This window comes from Nicrophorus vespilloides, unplaced genomic scaffold (assembly GCF_001412225.1).
Source record: "Nicrophorus vespilloides isolate i.1.1-1 unplaced genomic scaffold, Nicve_v1.0, whole genome shotgun sequence".
Classification (NCBI taxonomy): Eukaryota; Metazoa; Arthropoda; class Insecta; order Coleoptera; family Silphidae; genus Nicrophorus; species Nicrophorus vespilloides.
Genome location: NW_017099355.1, coordinates 55,322 through 73,679, shown reverse-complemented (window position 1 = coordinate 73,679; position 18,358 = coordinate 55,322). Strand labels below are relative to the sequence as shown.

At 34.1% G+C, this 18,358-nt stretch overlaps 5 protein-coding genes across 5 annotated transcripts; 2 read left to right on the top strand and 3 right to left on the bottom strand.

The window, feature by feature from the left end:
- Window positions 1-476: 476 nt before the first annotated feature.
- LOC108564383 lies at window positions 477-6,661 on the bottom strand. Its single transcript, XM_017923413.1, has 8 exons — window positions 6,572-6,661; window positions 6,087-6,506; window positions 5,181-5,288; window positions 3,407-4,198; window positions 2,991-3,356; window positions 1,872-2,735; window positions 1,325-1,664; window positions 477-1,227 (listed from the first exon to the last, which is right to left on the bottom strand). The coding sequence occupies exons 2-8, from the start codon at window positions 6,255-6,257 to the stop codon at window positions 1,151-1,153; spliced, it is 2,718 nt and encodes a 905-aa protein (XP_017778902.1). The 5' UTR covers window positions 6,258-6,506; window positions 6,572-6,661; the 3' UTR covers window positions 477-1,150.
- On the bottom strand, window positions 6,659-7,182 carry LOC108564384. Its single transcript, XM_017923414.1, has 2 exons — window positions 6,919-7,182; window positions 6,659-6,861 (listed from the first exon to the last, which is right to left on the bottom strand). Exons 1-2 carry the CDS (start codon window positions 7,048-7,050, stop codon window positions 6,712-6,714), a joined length of 282 nt encoding a protein of 93 aa, XP_017778903.1. The 5' UTR covers window positions 7,051-7,182; the 3' UTR covers window positions 6,659-6,711.
- A 125-nt stretch (window positions 7,183-7,307) lies between these two features.
- LOC108564382 (vacuolar protein sorting-associated protein 26B-like) lies at window positions 7,308-8,694 on the top strand. Its single transcript, XM_017923412.1, has 2 exons — window positions 7,308-7,478; window positions 7,539-8,694. The coding sequence occupies exons 1-2, from the start codon at window positions 7,476-7,478 to the stop codon at window positions 8,622-8,624; spliced, it is 1,089 nt and encodes a 362-aa protein (XP_017778901.1). The 5' UTR covers window positions 7,308-7,475; the 3' UTR covers window positions 8,625-8,694.
- An 807-nt stretch (window positions 8,695-9,501) lies between these two features.
- Window positions 9,502-10,998, bottom strand: LOC108564373. The gene is made up of 4 exons (XM_017923398.1): window positions 10,755-10,998; window positions 10,633-10,693; window positions 9,947-10,563; window positions 9,502-9,890 (listed from the first exon to the last, which is right to left on the bottom strand). Exons 1-4 carry the CDS (start codon window positions 10,902-10,904, stop codon window positions 9,564-9,566), a joined length of 1,155 nt encoding a protein of 384 aa, XP_017778887.1. The 5' UTR covers window positions 10,905-10,998; the 3' UTR covers window positions 9,502-9,563.
- Window positions 10,999-12,247: 1,249 nt separating this feature from the next.
- LOC108564389 (gamma-aminobutyric acid type B receptor subunit 2) lies at window positions 12,248-18,009 on the top strand. The gene is made up of 9 exons (XM_017923418.1): window positions 12,248-12,536; window positions 12,589-12,692; window positions 12,751-13,067; window positions 14,638-14,986; window positions 15,042-15,681; window positions 15,738-15,991; window positions 16,242-16,352; window positions 16,408-17,372; window positions 17,452-18,009. The coding sequence occupies exons 1-9, from the start codon at window positions 12,395-12,397 to the stop codon at window positions 17,849-17,851; spliced, it is 3,282 nt and encodes a 1,093-aa protein (XP_017778907.1). The 5' UTR covers window positions 12,248-12,394; the 3' UTR covers window positions 17,852-18,009.
- Window positions 18,010-18,358: the final 349 nt, after the last annotated feature.

The window sequence follows — 18,358 nt, the reverse complement described above, 5'->3', positions numbered from 1 at the left end:
ATGTTTTTTTTTTATTAAATATTGTATAATTTATAATATTGTTATTATTTGTATTTTTTTTTTGCAATTATAAACTCGTGAACAAACGTAATCCTGACCCCAAAACAAAAAGAGAACAAAAGAAAACAAAACTGAAAATATAAATAAAATATTTTTTTCCTGATTTTACAATATTGTAAGCGCATTTTTTTTTTGTATAATTAATATATTCACACTCGCAAAATAAAACAAAAGCAGCAGCAGGTATGCAACACACGCACATTCTTCTCCATCGTGTTCTCTTTCCTCTTCTTATAGTTTGACCTATTCTATACGAATAGATTTCGCTAAATGAATTGTGTATAACATTCGCTTCAGAAATAAATTACAGCAGTTTCACAATATATTTGTTGTTTTTTCTTGAATTTATACATATTATATATATATTTATTTTTTAATAGTTATTTTTTTTTGATTGTTCATTTGAGACAAAGAAAAACAAATCGAAAACAGTAAAAGATAGAAATTACAAATAATAAACAAGTCATTTATTGACAGATGACGTGTCAAAATTTGAAAGATAATTTAAAAATTAGTCACACGACTTTACGATTTACTTTGCGTTGACTAAATGTAAATTAAACTTTGAAATTTTCGTGGATCTGTCAATAAATCCATTATTAGTGAGATAATAATTATTGGTTGATCCTGACAGGGAGGTACAACTTTAAAATTATAAATAAAGGTTTAAAAAGTGAATAGTCGATGAAAAAATACATCCACACACATTCTTGATACACTTTCTTCTCCGAGTTCGTTTCCTCAGTATCCATCCATTAAGAGATATATTTTAAACACCACACTTTCTGTCATTTAAATGTAAATATTTTTTCAGTTTTTTTCTTGTATATATATATATATATATATTATACGTAGCTTAGTAATTGCTGTTCGTTTTCTGTACATCCATTAATATTTATAATACACTTTTTTATATTTCATATACTATATATATATATAATGTTAGCACGGCACATTTTTTGTTTATTTTTTATTAGCATTTTACTTTATATTTTAACACTCCACTAATTTGTTTGACTAGTTTTCAGTTTCGATTCCATATATATATATATATATACACATACATATGTGTATATATTATTTATATTAATTAGATTAACTCACTGTAAGTCTCAGCATAATATTTTACTTTACCACTATTTAGTTGAACTAAAACGTCTTCCCATTCTGCAAATAAGAAAGAATAGTTAGTTGATGTTTTAACAGGATTTAATTTTATTTAACAGTGCAGTTGTTGCCTGTTCTTATATAACTGATATCTTACCTGAACCAATATAATGCACCAATTTATCAACGTGTCCTATTTTGGGAGTACTTTCGGGTAAGTAGAAACGGCTAACGAAGTCGGAGCAAACGTCGTCTGCTTCACCAGATGAAGTCAATAGTTGCTCGTTGATGTCAAAGCCAAAGGTAATATCAGACACTTGTTTTTTGTCACCACCACTAAGGATGACAACAGCTGGCCTCTTTTCCATAGGCTCGACGGAAGCAGCTGCAGCTTCATCGCAGGATTTCTTCTGTTGCAGATTTTTCAATTGCATTTTCTCGATCGATTGCACGTCAGGAATATCCAAAGGCATATCAATCATCTTCATAGTGATCATCTTAAATAAAAAAAAATCATGTATAAGCCTCATATGAATGATAAAATAATCACTCATTCCTTTTTCTGATTATTTATTTCAATAGAAATAACATCTATTGTTATTCAGTTCAAATTATCATTATCTAATCTATATAACTTTAGTTACCAATAAAAGTATCACTAATGACTATTATTTCTATTTTGAAATTACACTTTAATGATTTACCTTATTAGATAAGAAAATAGCATTATGTTGTTGTTGTTGCTGCTGGTGATGCTGTTTTTGGTGAAGATGGTGTTGCAGATGATGATGAGGTGGGTGATTATGATGCTGCTGTTGAGGAATCTGTGGTTGTTGATGGTGTTGAGTATGTGGATGTTGCAATGACGTTGGACTCGTTTGCTGATCCTCGGTCTTCTTCTTTGGCGGTGGTTTATTTACACTTTTATTTATCTTATTATTCATATTTCCATTGTCCATAATGCTGACTGCATTTACTTTACTATTGTTACTGTGCATACCGCTGTTATTATTTATTGGCCAACAATTAGCGACAACTGGCGGTACTGGTGTAACCAATTTATTCGCACGGATCTCTGGCCAATTCTGCAACGAAGGGAAATCATCCGAAATCACTACCACTTCTTTAACTGGCGGCACTGAATTGCAGACTGCTTCTGCCGCGACACACACTGCTGCCGCCTCCGGTTTCTTGTCCACTTCCACTTTCGTTTTATTGTTACTATTACACATTTTAGTTCCGCTCCTTTCGGCGCACTTTGCTATATCAGCGTATGATACTGGCATATTTAAGGGAAGCTCCTCCCCATCGACAGGCAGCGAATGAACAGAATCGACGTCCGATGATGAATCGTCATTTGACTTCTCGCTGTGTGGCACGGAGCACGCCGCTTTGCGGTGTGGGCTGACGCCCGGTGCACCCCTATGGAACTCCGAGCGCCCTTCCCCCAGGACCTGTTTCCTGCTCCCAAGTGAATTCCGTCGTTGCTTCTTGCCTTTCTTCTTCTTACTCGTGACGAAGGTAAAATCGGCACTTTCCAAATTTTCCACCGATGTATTCTGATATAACTGTAAAGAAAAATATATATATAAATCCACAATATTCATCGACTATTTTGTTTGTTTCACACAAAAGAATACACAAAAATTATAATTCATAAAATTTAATATTGAATAAAATTTTAAGCTTTCAATATAGTAAATTGAAGTACTGCAAAAAAGACAGTAAAAAAATAAGTTCTTTCTTTTAATTCATTTTGTGCTTTATAGATGGACAATTGCAAATATTATAGGATTGTTGAATTAAATCAGACGAAAAGTTACCTCTAAACTGGTGCCCCACGACTTCCTATCTCGTGGTTTCTCAGCATTGCTTTTGGTAGGTCTCAATGGAATCTTGCTTTCAGTAGTTGCTGAAACTTCCTTACTCGTAAAGTCATCAAGTTTGGTAATAGAAATTTCCTCCATTGAAGTACTCTTCTTAATGGTTGGAACTTCTTTGACTGTAGAAACCTTTCCGGTTCTAGTATTTCGCTGAGGCTTGCTGCTCTGCTGCTGTTGAACACCGCTTTTATTGATCTTGCTTTTCATTACATTAGTACTAGCACATTTTGATTTTTCATCGGTACCAGAGATGTACTCCACTAACATATCGATGTTGTGTATAATATCACCTCGATGACCTTCGACCTGTAATTACAATATTAAAAAAAAATACATTTTATTTGTTTGATTATTACCTCTTCAGCTTTTCGGATGTCCTCTGCTTTCTTGCCAACCTTTTTACTTCGCTTCTTTACGCCATCTGTAGCAGAAAGTGCAGATGTTTGTTGGTTTAGAGCGTTTCCGTTTTCATCGACCTTTTTTTCCTCATTTTTTTGGGACCATTTAGAATTTATTGGCACTAGAGTATAAGGCTGTCCCTTATCTTGCTGAAGAACTTTGAAGCTTTCCTCGGCGTTGGCTGGTACCATGCCCTTTTTCTCGATAGCGGGGAAACTGACTGCTTCATCGACATTATTAATCTGCAAGGAGGCTCTACTGGTGTAAATTTCAACTCTTCGACGTGACTTCGATTGGGGAGCGGCGTCTGGTACTTCCGCGGGAGCACAGCTATCGTAGTCCTGTCCAAGCGAGTCATTTTCCAACAAACAAGTCGATTCCATGTCGATAATGGTGTATTCTTCTTGAATCTTTCTTGTAGACTTCCTCGTTTGCAATTCTTCCAAGAACTGTTTATCGCAGGTTCGCGCGCCAGCGTTTACGTTCGATGGAAGCGAACCGCCCTCCTTCTGCCGAGCTGATACAGTCTTCTTATACTTTTGCAGGTTTTTCTGATAGAGTTCTTCCTTAGCAAGATTATTCAAACTACCGCCTGCCGTGCAGTTCTCCGAGATCGAATTCGACTTGTTTTTTTTATTCCTTTGATTCCTCTGGTTTGCTGTAGTGCTATAATATCTAGCATTCTCTGAACCCGAGGCACTTTGAGCAGTTGACTTTCTTAGTTCGTCTTCCGCATCCGATAATAGTATCTAAACAGAAGAAAATATAAAATATTATTCACAAACCAAAAACAAACTAATAATACAACTGAAAAGCAGGTTTATTATTTTCAGTAACTTTTTCTTTTCTTACACACATCTTTTTACTAGTTTTATAATTAAACAAATACTTTCAATGCAATGAAATTATACTTCATACAGTAGATATTATTGATCTTCACTAGACCAAATTTGTCAAAGTTTAGGTGCCACTATGTCTCAAAATAGACGTAGTTTATGACAGGTGTTTCACTAATCTCACTATTTACATAACTTTTACTTTTCTAATCTAATTGTACTACAATCACAATATTTGTAAACCGTTATACTAGATTATCCCCATTCATATTCTTATCAGTATAATTAAATGTATTTCTCTTTTCTTTATATGCATATATTTATGGCAATAAAAAAAACTTACTTTTCAATCTTTTTTTTCTTTCTTTATTTTATCAAGTCTTACTACCTATTCTAATTGATATAAAGTCCTGTAAAGAAATAGAGTATGTTCACATGTATTAAATTAAATATACATGCTATCTGAATGAATATAATTTACATAACATACAACAACATAACAATGACTTGGCTAAATTAATAAAGAAATTAATATAAATATAATAAAAAAGAAATACTACTTGCTTGGAATGATATTTAAAAATGAAACTATTGCAGATATTGTGATAATATAAAAAAACAATGACAAGCAAAACAATAACAATTCAAAATATTATTCATAAAGTGTGAAAACGCAGGGCATGAAATTTCAACAAAAAGCAAAAATAGCAATTCCCAATTATAAATAAATAATGAATATAAACATAAATGCATAATGTTTATGGGAGAACTTGCTTTAAAAAAAATATGCTGTGTAATTGATGTTAACCTCTACATGTAAATGTATAAGGCTATAGTTAATAAGTTATTTAAATGATGCAATGGGTGAAGCAAATATCAAACACAAAAATCTCACCTGAAAAAGTTCACTTTTACCCACCCTATCTCGGGGAGTCTTATAATTTATAGCCTCTTCCAAGAGTGATTTCAACTGCCGATCATCCAATGTAGTCACAGAATCAGTCTGAAAGTATCCAATTAGAATGTACAAGAATGTAGGTACACAAATATATACACACTAAATATAAATATTTTTTGCTTCACAAATCGAAAGGCGTATTTGATTATTATTATTAAAAAAAAAAATCACATCATCCTTGATCCCACGTGATTTTGTGGCTTATGATTAAAATTACTTATGCACAAGAAAAGTATACTTGATCATAAGAAGCACAATCGATGTTTAGCACTGGCGACACACATTCATGTGGTTCTACAGGGAAATTTTGAGAAATAGTATTTGAAGTGAATCGTAGTATTTCACGTAATTTCCACAGAACTAGCGAACTGAGAGCGCTGTCACTACTGCCAACGTTGAAAGCGATTGTCAATTATTTGCTGTGAACTGAAATAAGATTAGAGAAATTCGTGCAGAATAAAAAACCGCTACGCGTATCCCCACTAATGTATCACAAGTATCTTTTTTGTCGTTGTTATTGTCATAGTTCAATTAGGTGACATATTTTTAAGCATAACGATTCGGTTTCGATTGGAGAGGTCATGGGTACCGTTCACGGGTTTTTGAATATTTGATGGTTATGTTATAATAATAAAAACAAAATCGCGAAGACTTACTGGACGTCATAATATGCAAAAGCGGCCATTTTCAATAACAAATTATGCGCGTAAAAACTTGAACGTATAAACTATCGATTGTTTTAATAACAAAATATACATATACATGAATATATCTATATTTGAATAAATAAACTAAGAAAACGAGGAAAAAAAAACTATGTTGCAGAACTGAAAGTGCACTCACTTTGGCAACGACTTTTGTAGTTTCACCGCGTCTTTTGTTTCTTGAAGATGTCGATGAAGAGGTCTTCGGTACTGATAACGTCTCTGCTTTCATTAATTTTGGTTCGCTGCCGCTACCACCACTTTTGTCAGGTGCTTTCGGTGTGCTGTCATTTTCAGGCGAAGGTGCCATTTTCCTTTTCCCTAGAAGCAGGAAAAGAAAATCCACTTTTCGAAAACAGGGACTTTTCTTCTTCCTGAGGGTGGCCTAACGCGAGGGACAGCGAGGAAAGAGAAGGGGGGGCACCGCGCACTTCGGATACTAATCAAGAGAGCACATGTTTCGGGGCCCTCCTAATCACTCGGCCCCCCCGAATCCCTTACAAACCGATCACTAAAACACGAGGTCTCTATTTATTGCTAGCCCTCCGACCCTAAAACACTTGAACCACATTTCCATGGCGGCCATTAATTACACATACATTGAGTGTGTAAAAATACACTCACTTGCAAACTGACAGTTCTGTGACAGCGCCAATTTCTGGCCCTCTGACGGCCGAACCAATGGCGGCAATTTAAATGGACGTCAACGTGTTTATTTACAGAATTGTATGTTTATATAACTTTTCAATAACAATTACATTCGTTTATACGGTAGTAGTATGAGCCATCGAATTATAACTGGGATGATCGTAACTGTCTATACTATCCCATTCTTCATTATGATCAAAATCATACAGTGACATGATATTTTCTTGCAGTAGATACATTCTTCTTCTTTTCGCCATTAGATACACCTAAAATTTTGTAGCATAACATTCTCTATGAAATAAAACTATGCGGCATCCACTTACGCAGGCGGAAAGAATCATCACAATAACAATTACAACCAGTGGTATAATCAAGAAATTTAAATCCGAACTGATTTGAACAGGAACTTCGGTGGTGGTTGTTGTGAAATTACCTTCCTCCACAAAATATTCCATGTTTAATCATCGTTGCTAACTCCATTTTCCCTTGATCGATAGTAAAAATACTAAGCAAGTACTCTTTGGTACTCTTATCACTGGAAGTCAGTGAAAATATATTTCTATTTAAACGTCATATTTGACATTGACAGCGCCCTTGTCAAAAACTGAAGAAAAATAAAAAAAAAACATGAATAGTAATTCTCATATCTATTATTATTTTATTAAAAATTTGTCTTTATAAACTAATTTTAAAGTACCAAGTGTATATATAGGTCTATTATACTAAGAAAACAACTAAATTGTAATACACAAAAAGTGAACTCCCATCACTTGTACGCGTTTGACAGTGACTGTCACTTTTGACACCTATTTGTTGTTATCACAGTTTTAGCATGTTTCTAATTTATTAACACTAATTAATTTAAGTTATTAAACAGAAAATGGTGAGTACTATTATTATTTACTCAATACATTAATGGTATAACATATATGTACTATTGTAGAGTTTCTTTGGATTTGGTCAATCTGCAGAGATTGATATTTATCTCGATGGGCAAGAGAGCAGGAAGACTGCAGAGGTGAAGATGGAGGATAATAAGAAGGAGAGACTGCTATTGTATTATGATGGGGAGACTGTATCTGGAAAAGTTAATATAAGTCTAAAGAAAGCTGGCTCCAAATTAGAACACCAAGGTATTAAAATTGAGTTCATTGGACAGATTGAGTTGTTTTATGATAGGGGTAATCATCATGAATTTACAAGTCTTGTTAAGGAATTGGCCAGACCAGGAGAAATGATTGCCAATACTTCATATCCATTTGAATTTAGTTGTGTGGAAAAGCCTTATGAAGTATATACTGGTGTTAATGTAAAATTGCGTTACTTCCTGAAAGTTACAGTTGTGAGGCGCTTACAAGATATATACAAGGAATTGGATATTGCTGTGCACACTTTAAGCAGTTACCCTGATATCAATAACTCAATCAAAATGGAGGTTGGCATTGAGGATTGCCTTCACATTGAGTTTGAGTATAACAAATCCAAATACCATTTAAAAGACGTAATAATTGGAAAGATCTACTTCCTCCTGGTGAGGATCAAAATAAAACATATGGAAATCGCGATTATTAAACGTGAAACTACTGGCTCCGGCCAAAATATATATCATGAAAATGATACAATTGCCAAATATGAAATAATGGATGGCGCCCCGGTTCGCGGCGAGAGTATACCCATTCGCGTATTTCTGGCTGGTTACGAACTAACGCCCACTATGAGAGACATTAATAAGAAATTCAGCGTTAAATACTTTTTAAATCTCGTTTTGATGGACACAGAGGATCGCCGATACTTTAAGCAGCAAGAGATCACGCTCTGGCGTAAAGGAGAGAAAACTCGAAAGGCAAATCTTCAAAGTCCTTTAGTTGCAACCCATTTAGTTAATAGCGACGCAGATAGAGCCCCGAAACCAGAGGAGGTGCCGGTGCTCGAAGATGGGGCCGTCAATGAAATTTCGGAGGGCATTCAAAATATGACTAGAGAACAAGGTGATGGGGAAACGCAGAAAGCACCCCAGACACACGAATAAAATACAAGTTCCAATGAAGCAATTTACAAAATATTATGTTTAATCAATGTTTTATTGTATATTTAATAGCGCATATTATTAAAATTATAAATCAATTAATCACAAACTAGTTTCATTTTAACATATTATATAATAATGACGATATAATTCCACAAGCCCTACTATTCTCTTTAAAAATAGTACTAATATATTGTTATTGCTAGTTTAAAGGAAATCTATTATTTGTCATTTCAATTAAACGCAATAATTAGAAATTACCAGACTTAATGAATATTTAAATTAATTTATGTTTATTTATATGAAAAGAAATTCTTTTAAAATTGAGTTTCCCACCGCCATAACAAAAAAAAACAATATACGAGAGAGCACTTGAAAAAAAACATATTCTGGATTTAATTGTGTGATCTTTATGTACAAAATATATCTAAGTACCCATTTTTTATATATTAATTTTGACATTTTTAGTGTCCATATATATATATATATTAGATTCTTATTATCGTATTCCAATTCACATTTAATAAATGTATCCACATGAATCGTTTGATGGGGTTTTGTACAAGGTTTAATGAATAAAATAATGAACACAATAAATTTAAATTCAGTAATAATTATAAATATATTTCTGTTTCTTTATCTATCTCTCTCTATATATATATATATCAAATAATTATTCTTCAAGTAACATTTATCACTTTACATATATCTTCTATGACAAAAAAATTAATAATAAACGAACAAATATTGGAAATATTTTTTTGTTTGCTCTCTATATCTAAATATTTAACAAATATCAGTCAACATTTCTTTGCAACTATATATTTATATATATATATATATAAACGTAGATATATATATTTATTTTATATTTGGTAGACTAGCAATTATAAATGTATATATATATATATTATTTTTACATCCCTTTTGATCAATTTGAAATCAATCAAAATCTTTTATAGGCATGTATATTGGAGCAGCCACTAGTTTGTTAAATTTATTGTAGAGCATGTTCATGCCAGGTGAATCTTCAACAGTTGGAGTTGGGGTGGAATCATACATCTGCTCATCATCATCAATCAAGGAGCATTCATTTAATGCCTCCAAAGATCTAAATCTGGGCTTGAGTGTAGAACTAGTATTAACAGAGTCCTCTTGAAAACTTAAACTCTTCCTTTGCAGAAACTGCCTCCTGTCCATTCTATCCATAACTTTCACAGGCCTGCAAGTGGCCAAAGTCTTCATACGCTGTTCATACCAAGTCAAATCCTGAACATACACAAAAATGAAATATGTATACAGTTTATAATATATAATGAATTTACCTCTTCTCTGCGTCGTTTGCGCTTGTTCTCTGAAGAAGAGTTATTTAAGTCTATTGTTTCTTCAGTGCTGCTGAGGAATTGATTGTTACTTATCTCTTTGAGAGACTTGTTTAGAATATTATTTTTTGGAACAATCACCACTGGTTGAAGGAAAGGCAAATTGATTGGCACCATCTGTCCCGGTTCTATGTTAATTGCAATATTTTGTGGAATGTTTTCCTTAAGGGTATAAATAGTCTTCACCCTTTTGCTGTCTTGGATCACAGCTGGTTCTAAGCCACCAGTGCTATGTGTGAAATTAAGTTCATCCATCTTCCTGATTCTTTGTTTATCAGGTGTCTCGTAGATCCACTTTGATTTTGGAAGCAGTGGCATAATGGGAATATCATCATCCTTGTCATTCTGTAGTTTGATCTGGGTGTGTATGGAGGCTGCTGGGGTGAGGGGAAGATGTGTCGAATTCATCCCACTATTTATGGATTCAATGACTCGACTCAACTTCCTACCTATTACCTTCTGTGCAGACTTAATATTGCCTAGTAGTAATTGCGAGCGGAACTTGGCACAAAAAGCATCGTTCTTTTGTTTACAATGCCTGGACCGATCCTGTCGTCGCACTACAGTTAAGGTTAAGAAAAAAAGTTGCTCTTTACACACACTTTTAAAAAATGTCTATAAATACTTACCGATCTCTGATCTGCTGTGGGAAGGCTTGTAGATGATTTTCTGGAGGTAAATCGGCTGCAACTGCAAGAAATTTCCAACTCCGAAAACCGAAAAAGAGAAAAAAACTCAACCTCTAACTTACCTCTTCCACCGTTTGGGGAATACAAATTGGCGGTAGACTTTTCGCGTAGAAGTCGACGTTTGCGCGCGCGCCTCCTATACAGCGCCTTCTCTTTTTGCCGAAAACGGAAAAATCACCGCCCTGAGTCGACAACATCATTTCCGAATCCATTCCTACTTTTTATTAGCAAAAACCAACACTCGCAATGGGCGATTCTACAAGAATTTATAAGACGTCGATACAAACCCCAGAAAAAACTCTATTTTCCGACACTTCTAGTGTCAGTTTAAACTGCTGATCGAAGCAGGTGAACAAACATAAATTGTTTTAAAACTAAATGTACCAAATTATAATAATAATTAACAACTTTTGTATGGTCGCCTGCATTTATATCAATAAATAAATGATATACATCTCTTTAAAAAAAAAACAACTTTTGTTAATAGTTAATTATAATTTATCGTATATATGCATATTTGCCTATTGACCGTACTATTCACGCCATTTCATTCAAATTAATCACATTAATAGTGGAAACCAAACATATTTCATATATAGTGTTGTTAGTTAATCCTTCTCAAATAATTCTATATATAATATTGATCAATTAACTTAGAAGTCATATAGTTATAGGAGGGGCGTAACAAATTCACCAATACGAAATTTTCGACTAAGATTCGCTATTAACTGCTGTAGTAAAAACTTAGAAATAAAGGTATTTTGTATTTGCCTTTAATAACAAAATATTCCTCATTTTATATCTGCTCTGCTTTTGTTAATATTTTCTGATATAAATATAGAAACTTCAATATGCTATATTCAATGTAAAATCTAGATTAGATTAGTTCCATTACTATTAAATGTTACTGATTTAAAATTGCAGCGTTTGTTTGTTATGTTGTTACGTTGTATTGAAATGTTTATTATATTCTTTAATCTTTATCGTCATAAATATTAGACTGCGATAATATATGAGTGCATTCGGGTAAATTTGTTCACTAGTCGATAAGCATGTTGGAAACATTGTGCTCTCACGTAATAGTTTTTTTGAAATACAGTAAAACGCCGATTATCCGGGTTTCAATTTGTTTCTGCAAATCTGCCGTTTAGTAAATCAAGTTAAATAAAGACAAAATAATTTTATAAGGAAAACAATAAAACAATTAAAGTTACCTTTTAAAATGATTAAAAATGTATGAAAGCTAATAAGATCGATCTTTGTATTAACTGTGCTTTAACGTTCTCGAATTACCACGGATGTGTTTTACTGTACGTCCAAATATATGTTAGTTTTGATTACTAGTGAGAATTATAAATTATACTGCAAATTTAATTATTATTCAATACAATAACTTTAAATAAATCATGGTAAGGTAATCATATAGTCCTTAGTAATGTTTTGTTATTGTTTCACATATAACATTGACTTTGTTAAAAATATTGATAAAAGCTTATATCTATAAATAATTTAGTAATTTCGTTTTGTTTCCTTGGGAGCTGCAAGACATGCGCTTTTCCATTCAGATCCCTGGACGAAGGTGAGCGCGCGACGACGACCGAGATCAATAAAGCCCTTCCGTTCAGATCAAATTGGCGCAAAGGATGAATCTAGCTAATAATTGTTTGTAACAATAAACGGTAGTCGACTGGCTGTTCCAAAGATGGGTGTCTTCAATCTATTAGTGTTTACGCTACTTCTTCGGTGTTGTGTACTGCAGAAACCTAACACAGATGCCCGCAGACACGATGTCTACATCGCGGGGTTTTTCCCTTTCGGAAAAGGTGTCGAGAACTCCGAGACAGGTTGACTCTTCGACTGCATTCTTCTCGATGTATTGAAAAGTTTTGTTTTCAGGTAGAGGCGTTATGCCCAGTGTAAAATTGGCTTTGGATCATGTGAATGAACACTCCTCGATCCTGAGGAACTACAGGCTACACATGTGGTGGAATGATACTATGGTGAGCTTTGTAAGCACGCTTATAATGGAACTTAAGCAATTATTTATTTTGTTTCAAGTGCAATGCGGCAGTCGGGGTCAAGGCTTTCTTCGATATGATGCATAGTGGTCCTAACAAGCTGATGCTCTTTGGGGCCGCTTGCACTCATGTGACAGATCCTATCGCCAAGGCCTCCAAACATTGGCACCTCACGCAACTGAGTTATGCGGACACGCATCCCATGTTCACAAAAGACAACTTTCCCAATTTCTTCCGGATCGTGCCTAGCGAGAACGCCTTTAATCCACCGCGGCTGTCGCTCTTAAAGGAATTTAATTGGACTAGAGTCGGCACCATTTACCAAAATGAACCACGATACTCTTTGGCACATAACAGGTAAGTCAAATTAGCATGCCTATAGAATTATCTGTATATTTTCAACTTATCAAGAACCTTCGAAAATCTTTTCAATACAATTATAAAACTATATTTAGCAATAAACTCGAAAACTAAATTTTAAAAAAATACGCATTCCTTTTATATTAATTAAACTATATACCAATGGTAAATTTTTATTAAAATTTGTTTTGTAATAAACGATTTTTGTAATAATATAACTAAAACAATTAAAAAAATATAAATAATACATGAATACATGAAAGATACAAATCATCAATGCAAAATTCACAAATTATTTTGATGTTATTGGATGTACTTGGATATTCTGAAATGTGGACTTGCTACTTTTGGAATACTTTCAAATTTTAAAGTTTTGAAATATATATTCTTGATAGGAAATTAAAGATGATTTGAAGTTTAACAAGCTTTTATGCAGACAATAACTAAAGGTTCTGTTGTATGTAAATATTACAGTTTTTTTTTTCTTATAACGAAATACAATTCTCTTGTCTAAAAAAAATTATTTAAATATCAGGCCCGTGTTTTTTTGAGTGTGCGAAAAATGTTTGGCGTCTTTCCAAAAAAGTTCAATTACATTAACATTATACATTTTATTTATATGAAAATATCTTTTTCACAAAAGAAAGCCACTTATATGGCTTTCTTTTGTGAAAATTGCTCTTGTTGTTAGTCAATATTAATGTTGACAGTGTAATCTCGTTTTTATTTGAATTATTTGTCAAACCATGGAATTTTTCATGTTTGATCACAGTTAAATTTTAATTAAGAAAAGGTTATCTCATATTTAGCAATTAAAACAGGTAAAGTCTATAGAATTATCAATATAATCATTGAATTTGGGAAAAATTGTAATTATAAATCACTTCCAAACCATCTTAGGTGTACTAACATCAGTAATTTTACAACACAACATCAAGTTCTTTTTCCATTTCGTTGTTATTTTCTTTGTTACTTAATGTTTTTTATAATGATTTATATATCTTATTATATCTTCACGGTTCTCCATTTTATCCTAACATTTAATGTAGTATAAAATTTGGTTTTAAATATTAGTTTTGTGTAAACGGACACAGGTTCGTTTATCTATCTCAAAATAAAAATCGCATTTGTTGCAAGAACTATGGCTTACCAAATATATTTCTTGAAAGACTCTTACAATTACGAGAAATTCAGTTATCTTTCTCAACGCAGTTACTGCTAAATAACGTCACCACCATTAATGTAGAATGTGTTTTTTTAAATTTAAATTTGTATTTTTGAGACATTTTGAACGCTTATTTTTATTTGTCTCGCACACTTCGCATACGCTACCCGTCAGATCTGTATATGATACATATTTCTTATATTAATATTGATCTGTTTATATCTTTTGCTAATATAAATAATATTTATTTTAAAATTAATACTTTTAAAAATAAAGATTGTAAGGAGTTTTAAAAATATTTATGAGGTTGCTTTAATATATTTATTATATTATTCCGTCCTTTCTGACATTGTTACCTATACGTACTATAGGTCTTGAGCAGAATTGATTGCCATTTTACAGATTAGTAGCTGAGCTGGATACACTGGGCTACACCGTTGTCGAGACTCAGAGTTTCACCAACGAAGTCATATCTGCATTAGTTAAGCTTAAAGAGAAAGATATCCGCGTGATTTTGGGTAATTTCAATGAACATTACGCTCGTTTAATCTTCTGCGAAGCATACAAACTAGAGATGTACGGCAGGAGGTACCAATGGGTGATAATGGGAACTTATTCATCCGATTGGTGGACGAAAGTTGAGCCGGACTCGAATTGCACAACTGAAGAATTGCAATCAGCTCTGGAACAGACGATTTTAACGGATTTGTTGCCGTTGAGCACTAGCGGAGAAATAACGATATCCGGAATAGTACGTTTAGTAAAAGTACTTATATACTTGTATGATAACATTTATTTCTTTGCAGACAGCTGATGAGTATTTAACCGAGTATGATTCAAGACGTGGTCGTGAATATTCCCGTTTTCACGGATATACCTACGATGGAATTTGGGCAGTGGCATTAGCCATACAAAACGTCGCTCATAAGGTTAGGTACTTGAGGCGCAATCAGACGGTAATAGATTTCAAGTACAGAGATCCGCTTTGGGAGAGATTGTTTCTGGACGCGTTGCACAACACCAGTTTTGAAGGTGTTACAGGACCAGTTAGGTTCTACGATAATGAGAGAAAGGCCAGCATTCTCTTGAAGCAGTTCCAACAAGGTTTGGAAGTCAAAGTTGGAGAGTATAGCGCGGCCACTCAGCACCTAGATCTAACTCTCGGGGCTCCTATGAAATGGCTCGGAAAGCAACCACCGAAAGACAGGACTCTGTTGATCATCGAACACACGAGAGTAAACAAAACAGTTTATGCAATATTAGCTTCTCTGGCCGTCTGTGGCATCATAATGGCATCGGTTTTTTTGGCGTTCAACATCAAATACAGGAACCAGAGGTACATCAAGATGTCTAGTCCGCAGTTGAATAATCTCATTATAATTGGCTGTATGCTGACGTACACGAGCATCGTTTTCTTAGGTCTTGACTCAGGCCTCTCCAGTGTCGGTAATATCCATACCGATTTTTAATATCAAAATGCTTATAACAGTTTCTGCCTACAGATGCTTTTCCCTACATTTGTACTGCTAGAGCTTGGACACTGATGGCCGGCTTCTCTTTAGCTTTTGGTGCTATGTTCAGTAAGACCTGGAGAGTTCATTCGATTTTCACCGACGTCAAACTAAATAAAAAAGTTATCAAGGATTATCAGTTGTTCATGATTGTTGGTATTCTGTTGGTCCTCGATTTTGTCATTATGACCACTTGGCAGGTTGCTGACCCTTTCTACAGGGAGACTAAACAATTAGAACCTTACGTAAGCTCGTTTTTTTTATCTACATGTACAATATTCTCGAGATTTTAGTCAAATTTATTTGGTAATGTATATAAAACATTACTCAACTTTTCTATGTTATTCCCTTGATTTAAAGTAAACAATATAGAATTAAAATAATATAGGAAATTAAGTTTCCAAATATTTTTTGAAAGTATTTTATACATTTATCAAGAGTAAAATTTAAAGAAAATTCCTATAATATTAATTTAATTTATTTAAATTGCAAAAGCCTCATCCATCGAGCGAAGACATAATAATAATTCCGGAAAACGAATACTGTGCTTCGGAGCGAATGACGATCTTCGTTGGATGTATTTACGCTTACAAAGGGTTACTGATGGTGAGGTCTTTTTGTATTTTCCTGGAGCAGAATTATGTTATCTAGTTTGAAATAGATCTTTGGGGCTTTTCTAGCGTGGGAGACGAGGCACGTTTCGATTCCGGCTTTGAACGATAGCAGACATGTCGGGTTATCCGTGTATAATGTGGCCATCATGTGCATATGCGGCGCGGCCGTCGCTCTAGTTCTTGTCGATCACCAAGATGCCATGTTCCTTATAATTGGAGTCTTCGTGATGTTCTGCACGACGGCTACATTGTGGCTGGTATTCGTGCCGAAGATGGTGGAACTCAAGAGGAATCCTGGCGGGTCGATCGACAAAAGGATCAGGGCGACGTTGCGGCCGATGGGCTCGAAGACCAGAAGGGATTCGAACGCATCGGAGATGGAGTCCAGGATGAAAGAGGTCAAAGCAAATAACTCTAGATATCGCAAAACCTTGCTTGATAGGGAAAGTGAGCTTCAAGTGCTCATCAGAAGGTTGGGCAATGAGGCCAAAGAAATCCTGGACACGCGTACCGATTCCATCACCGAGACGAACAAATTATCAGTACCGCTTTTAAGAAAGGAAGCGCCATCGGCCACCGAAACTAGTGACATTACTTCCCTGTGCAGTTTGAGCTCTCAAGATCAGTTCCAATCCTTTCATCATCAGGAAAGTCAAAAAAAGAAACCCATTGTGGAATCGCCTAAATCAGAAGTAGCAGCACCGTCTGTAGTACAAAATGGAAAAGTTACAGAGCCAACAATCGAAGTGAAGAAAGAAGCCTTGAGAAAAGTTCAAACGCTTGACGAAGTCGTTGCTAATTACCAGACTTGTGAGAATAGAAGAGCCAGCAAACCAGAAGCCGTACCACCGCGTCGCTGCAGCTTGAAAAACGAACAGGAAGATTGCGCAAAGAGAAGAGTTAGCGTTCCTGGACAACCACAACCGCAACAACGCACACCCAAAAGGAAACCGGACCATGGAACTCACGTTGTAGCCAAGTCCGAGTTATGGGATACAGGGAACCAACACAGGTTTAAATCAGAGGACAATACTCGAATTATTACGGCAAACACATAATATTTTAATAAACTATGTTTTTTTTTATTTTAGATGTTCGAAAAGATCATCGCGCGTTTCCATTTCCACGGATGAAGACGAATCCATAATGCACCGATCTGTATCGGAGAGGAAAAGTGGAAGAGGACAAAAGAGTCCTAAGAAGGAGCAAACTGAAACCATTTGCAATCAGCATGCAAATAAACTGGCGCACTTCCAGTCCACACCCAACGTAAATTCAGCAACTTTAAGGCCTTCAGCAAAGACGAAGGCTAAACAGAGAGGCGATATTTATAATGCTACTTCGGAAAGCGAATTGCTTGACCGCGAAATCCTACCGATTTTTCAAAAACTTTTAACTGAGCGCAATAAGAGCCAGCACAACATTGACTACTCCTTCGGTAGATCGTGCCCGAACATCTCCATTAAATGCGACATTGTAGAATACCTTTAGGACCTACATCTAGCCAAAGTACCTATATTAATTTCCTTGAAAAAAATATACTTACGAAACAATCATCGTCCCAAATATATGAATGATGTTCGTTAATTAATAAATTTAAATGGAAATAAATCAAATCTTGAATTAATAGTCAATTATCATGAATTTACTCTTTAACTAAAATTCAGTGTATATCTTATTGCTTAAAGTTATTTATTATAACCATTATCAAATCATCGTTCATATAACAATGTCTTAATTTTATAGATGTTAAATAAATGTATGAAATATCGACTAATCTGTGTATTTTATTATTGATAAAGCATATTTTCTTTACAGAGAATATGGCAATCCTTACTTACAAATAAATAGCGTATCATTTTACATATTTGGAAAAGCAATTATCTTGAAATTTAACAAATGTTCTTACAAAAAAAATCAAAATTGTTAATATATTTTGTTTATTAATATTTTATACATTAAAATACATATTATCTATAATATAAAGTACAATATAAT

Coding starts and splice junctions, on each gene's coding strand:
- LOC108564383 (XM_017923413.1), bottom strand. CDS start 6,257: ATGGCACCTTCGCCTGAAAATGACAGCACACCGAAAGCACCTGACAAA. Junction 3,357..3,406: donor ACATCCGAAAAGCTGAAGAG/GTAATAATCAAA, acceptor TTGTAATTACAG/GTCGAAGGTCATCGAGGTGA. Junction 1,665..1,871: donor CTATTTTCTTATCTAATAAG/GTAAATCATTAA, acceptor TTTTTATTTAAG/ATGATCACTATGAAGATGAT.
- LOC108564384 (XM_017923414.1), bottom strand. CDS start 7,050: ATGGAATATTTTGTGGAGGAAGGTAATTTCACAACAACCACCACCGAA. Junction 6,862..6,918: donor TGATGATTCTTTCCGCCTGC/GTAAGTGGATGC, acceptor ACAAAATTTTAG/GTGTATCTAATGGCGAAAAG.
- LOC108564373 (XM_017923398.1), bottom strand. CDS start 10,904: ATGGATTCGGAAATGATGTTGTCGACTCAGGGCGGTGATTTTTCCGTT. Junction 10,564..10,632: donor CCACAGCAGATCAGAGATCG/GTAAGTATTTAT, acceptor CCTTAACTGTAG/TGCGACGACAGGATCGGTCC. Junction 9,891..9,946: donor GCAAACGACGCAGAGAAGAG/GTAAATTCATTA, acceptor GTGTATGTTCAG/GATTTGACTTGGTATGAACA.
- LOC108564389 (XM_017923418.1), top strand. CDS start 12,395: ATGGGTGTCTTCAATCTATTAGTGTTTACGCTACTTCTTCGGTGTTGT. Junction 12,537..12,588: donor TGTCGAGAACTCCGAGACAG/GTTGACTCTTCG, acceptor TTTTGTTTTCAG/GTAGAGGCGTTATGCCCAGT. Junction 14,987..15,041: donor AAATAACGATATCCGGAATA/GTACGTTTAGTA, acceptor ATTTCTTTGCAG/ACAGCTGATGAGTATTTAAC.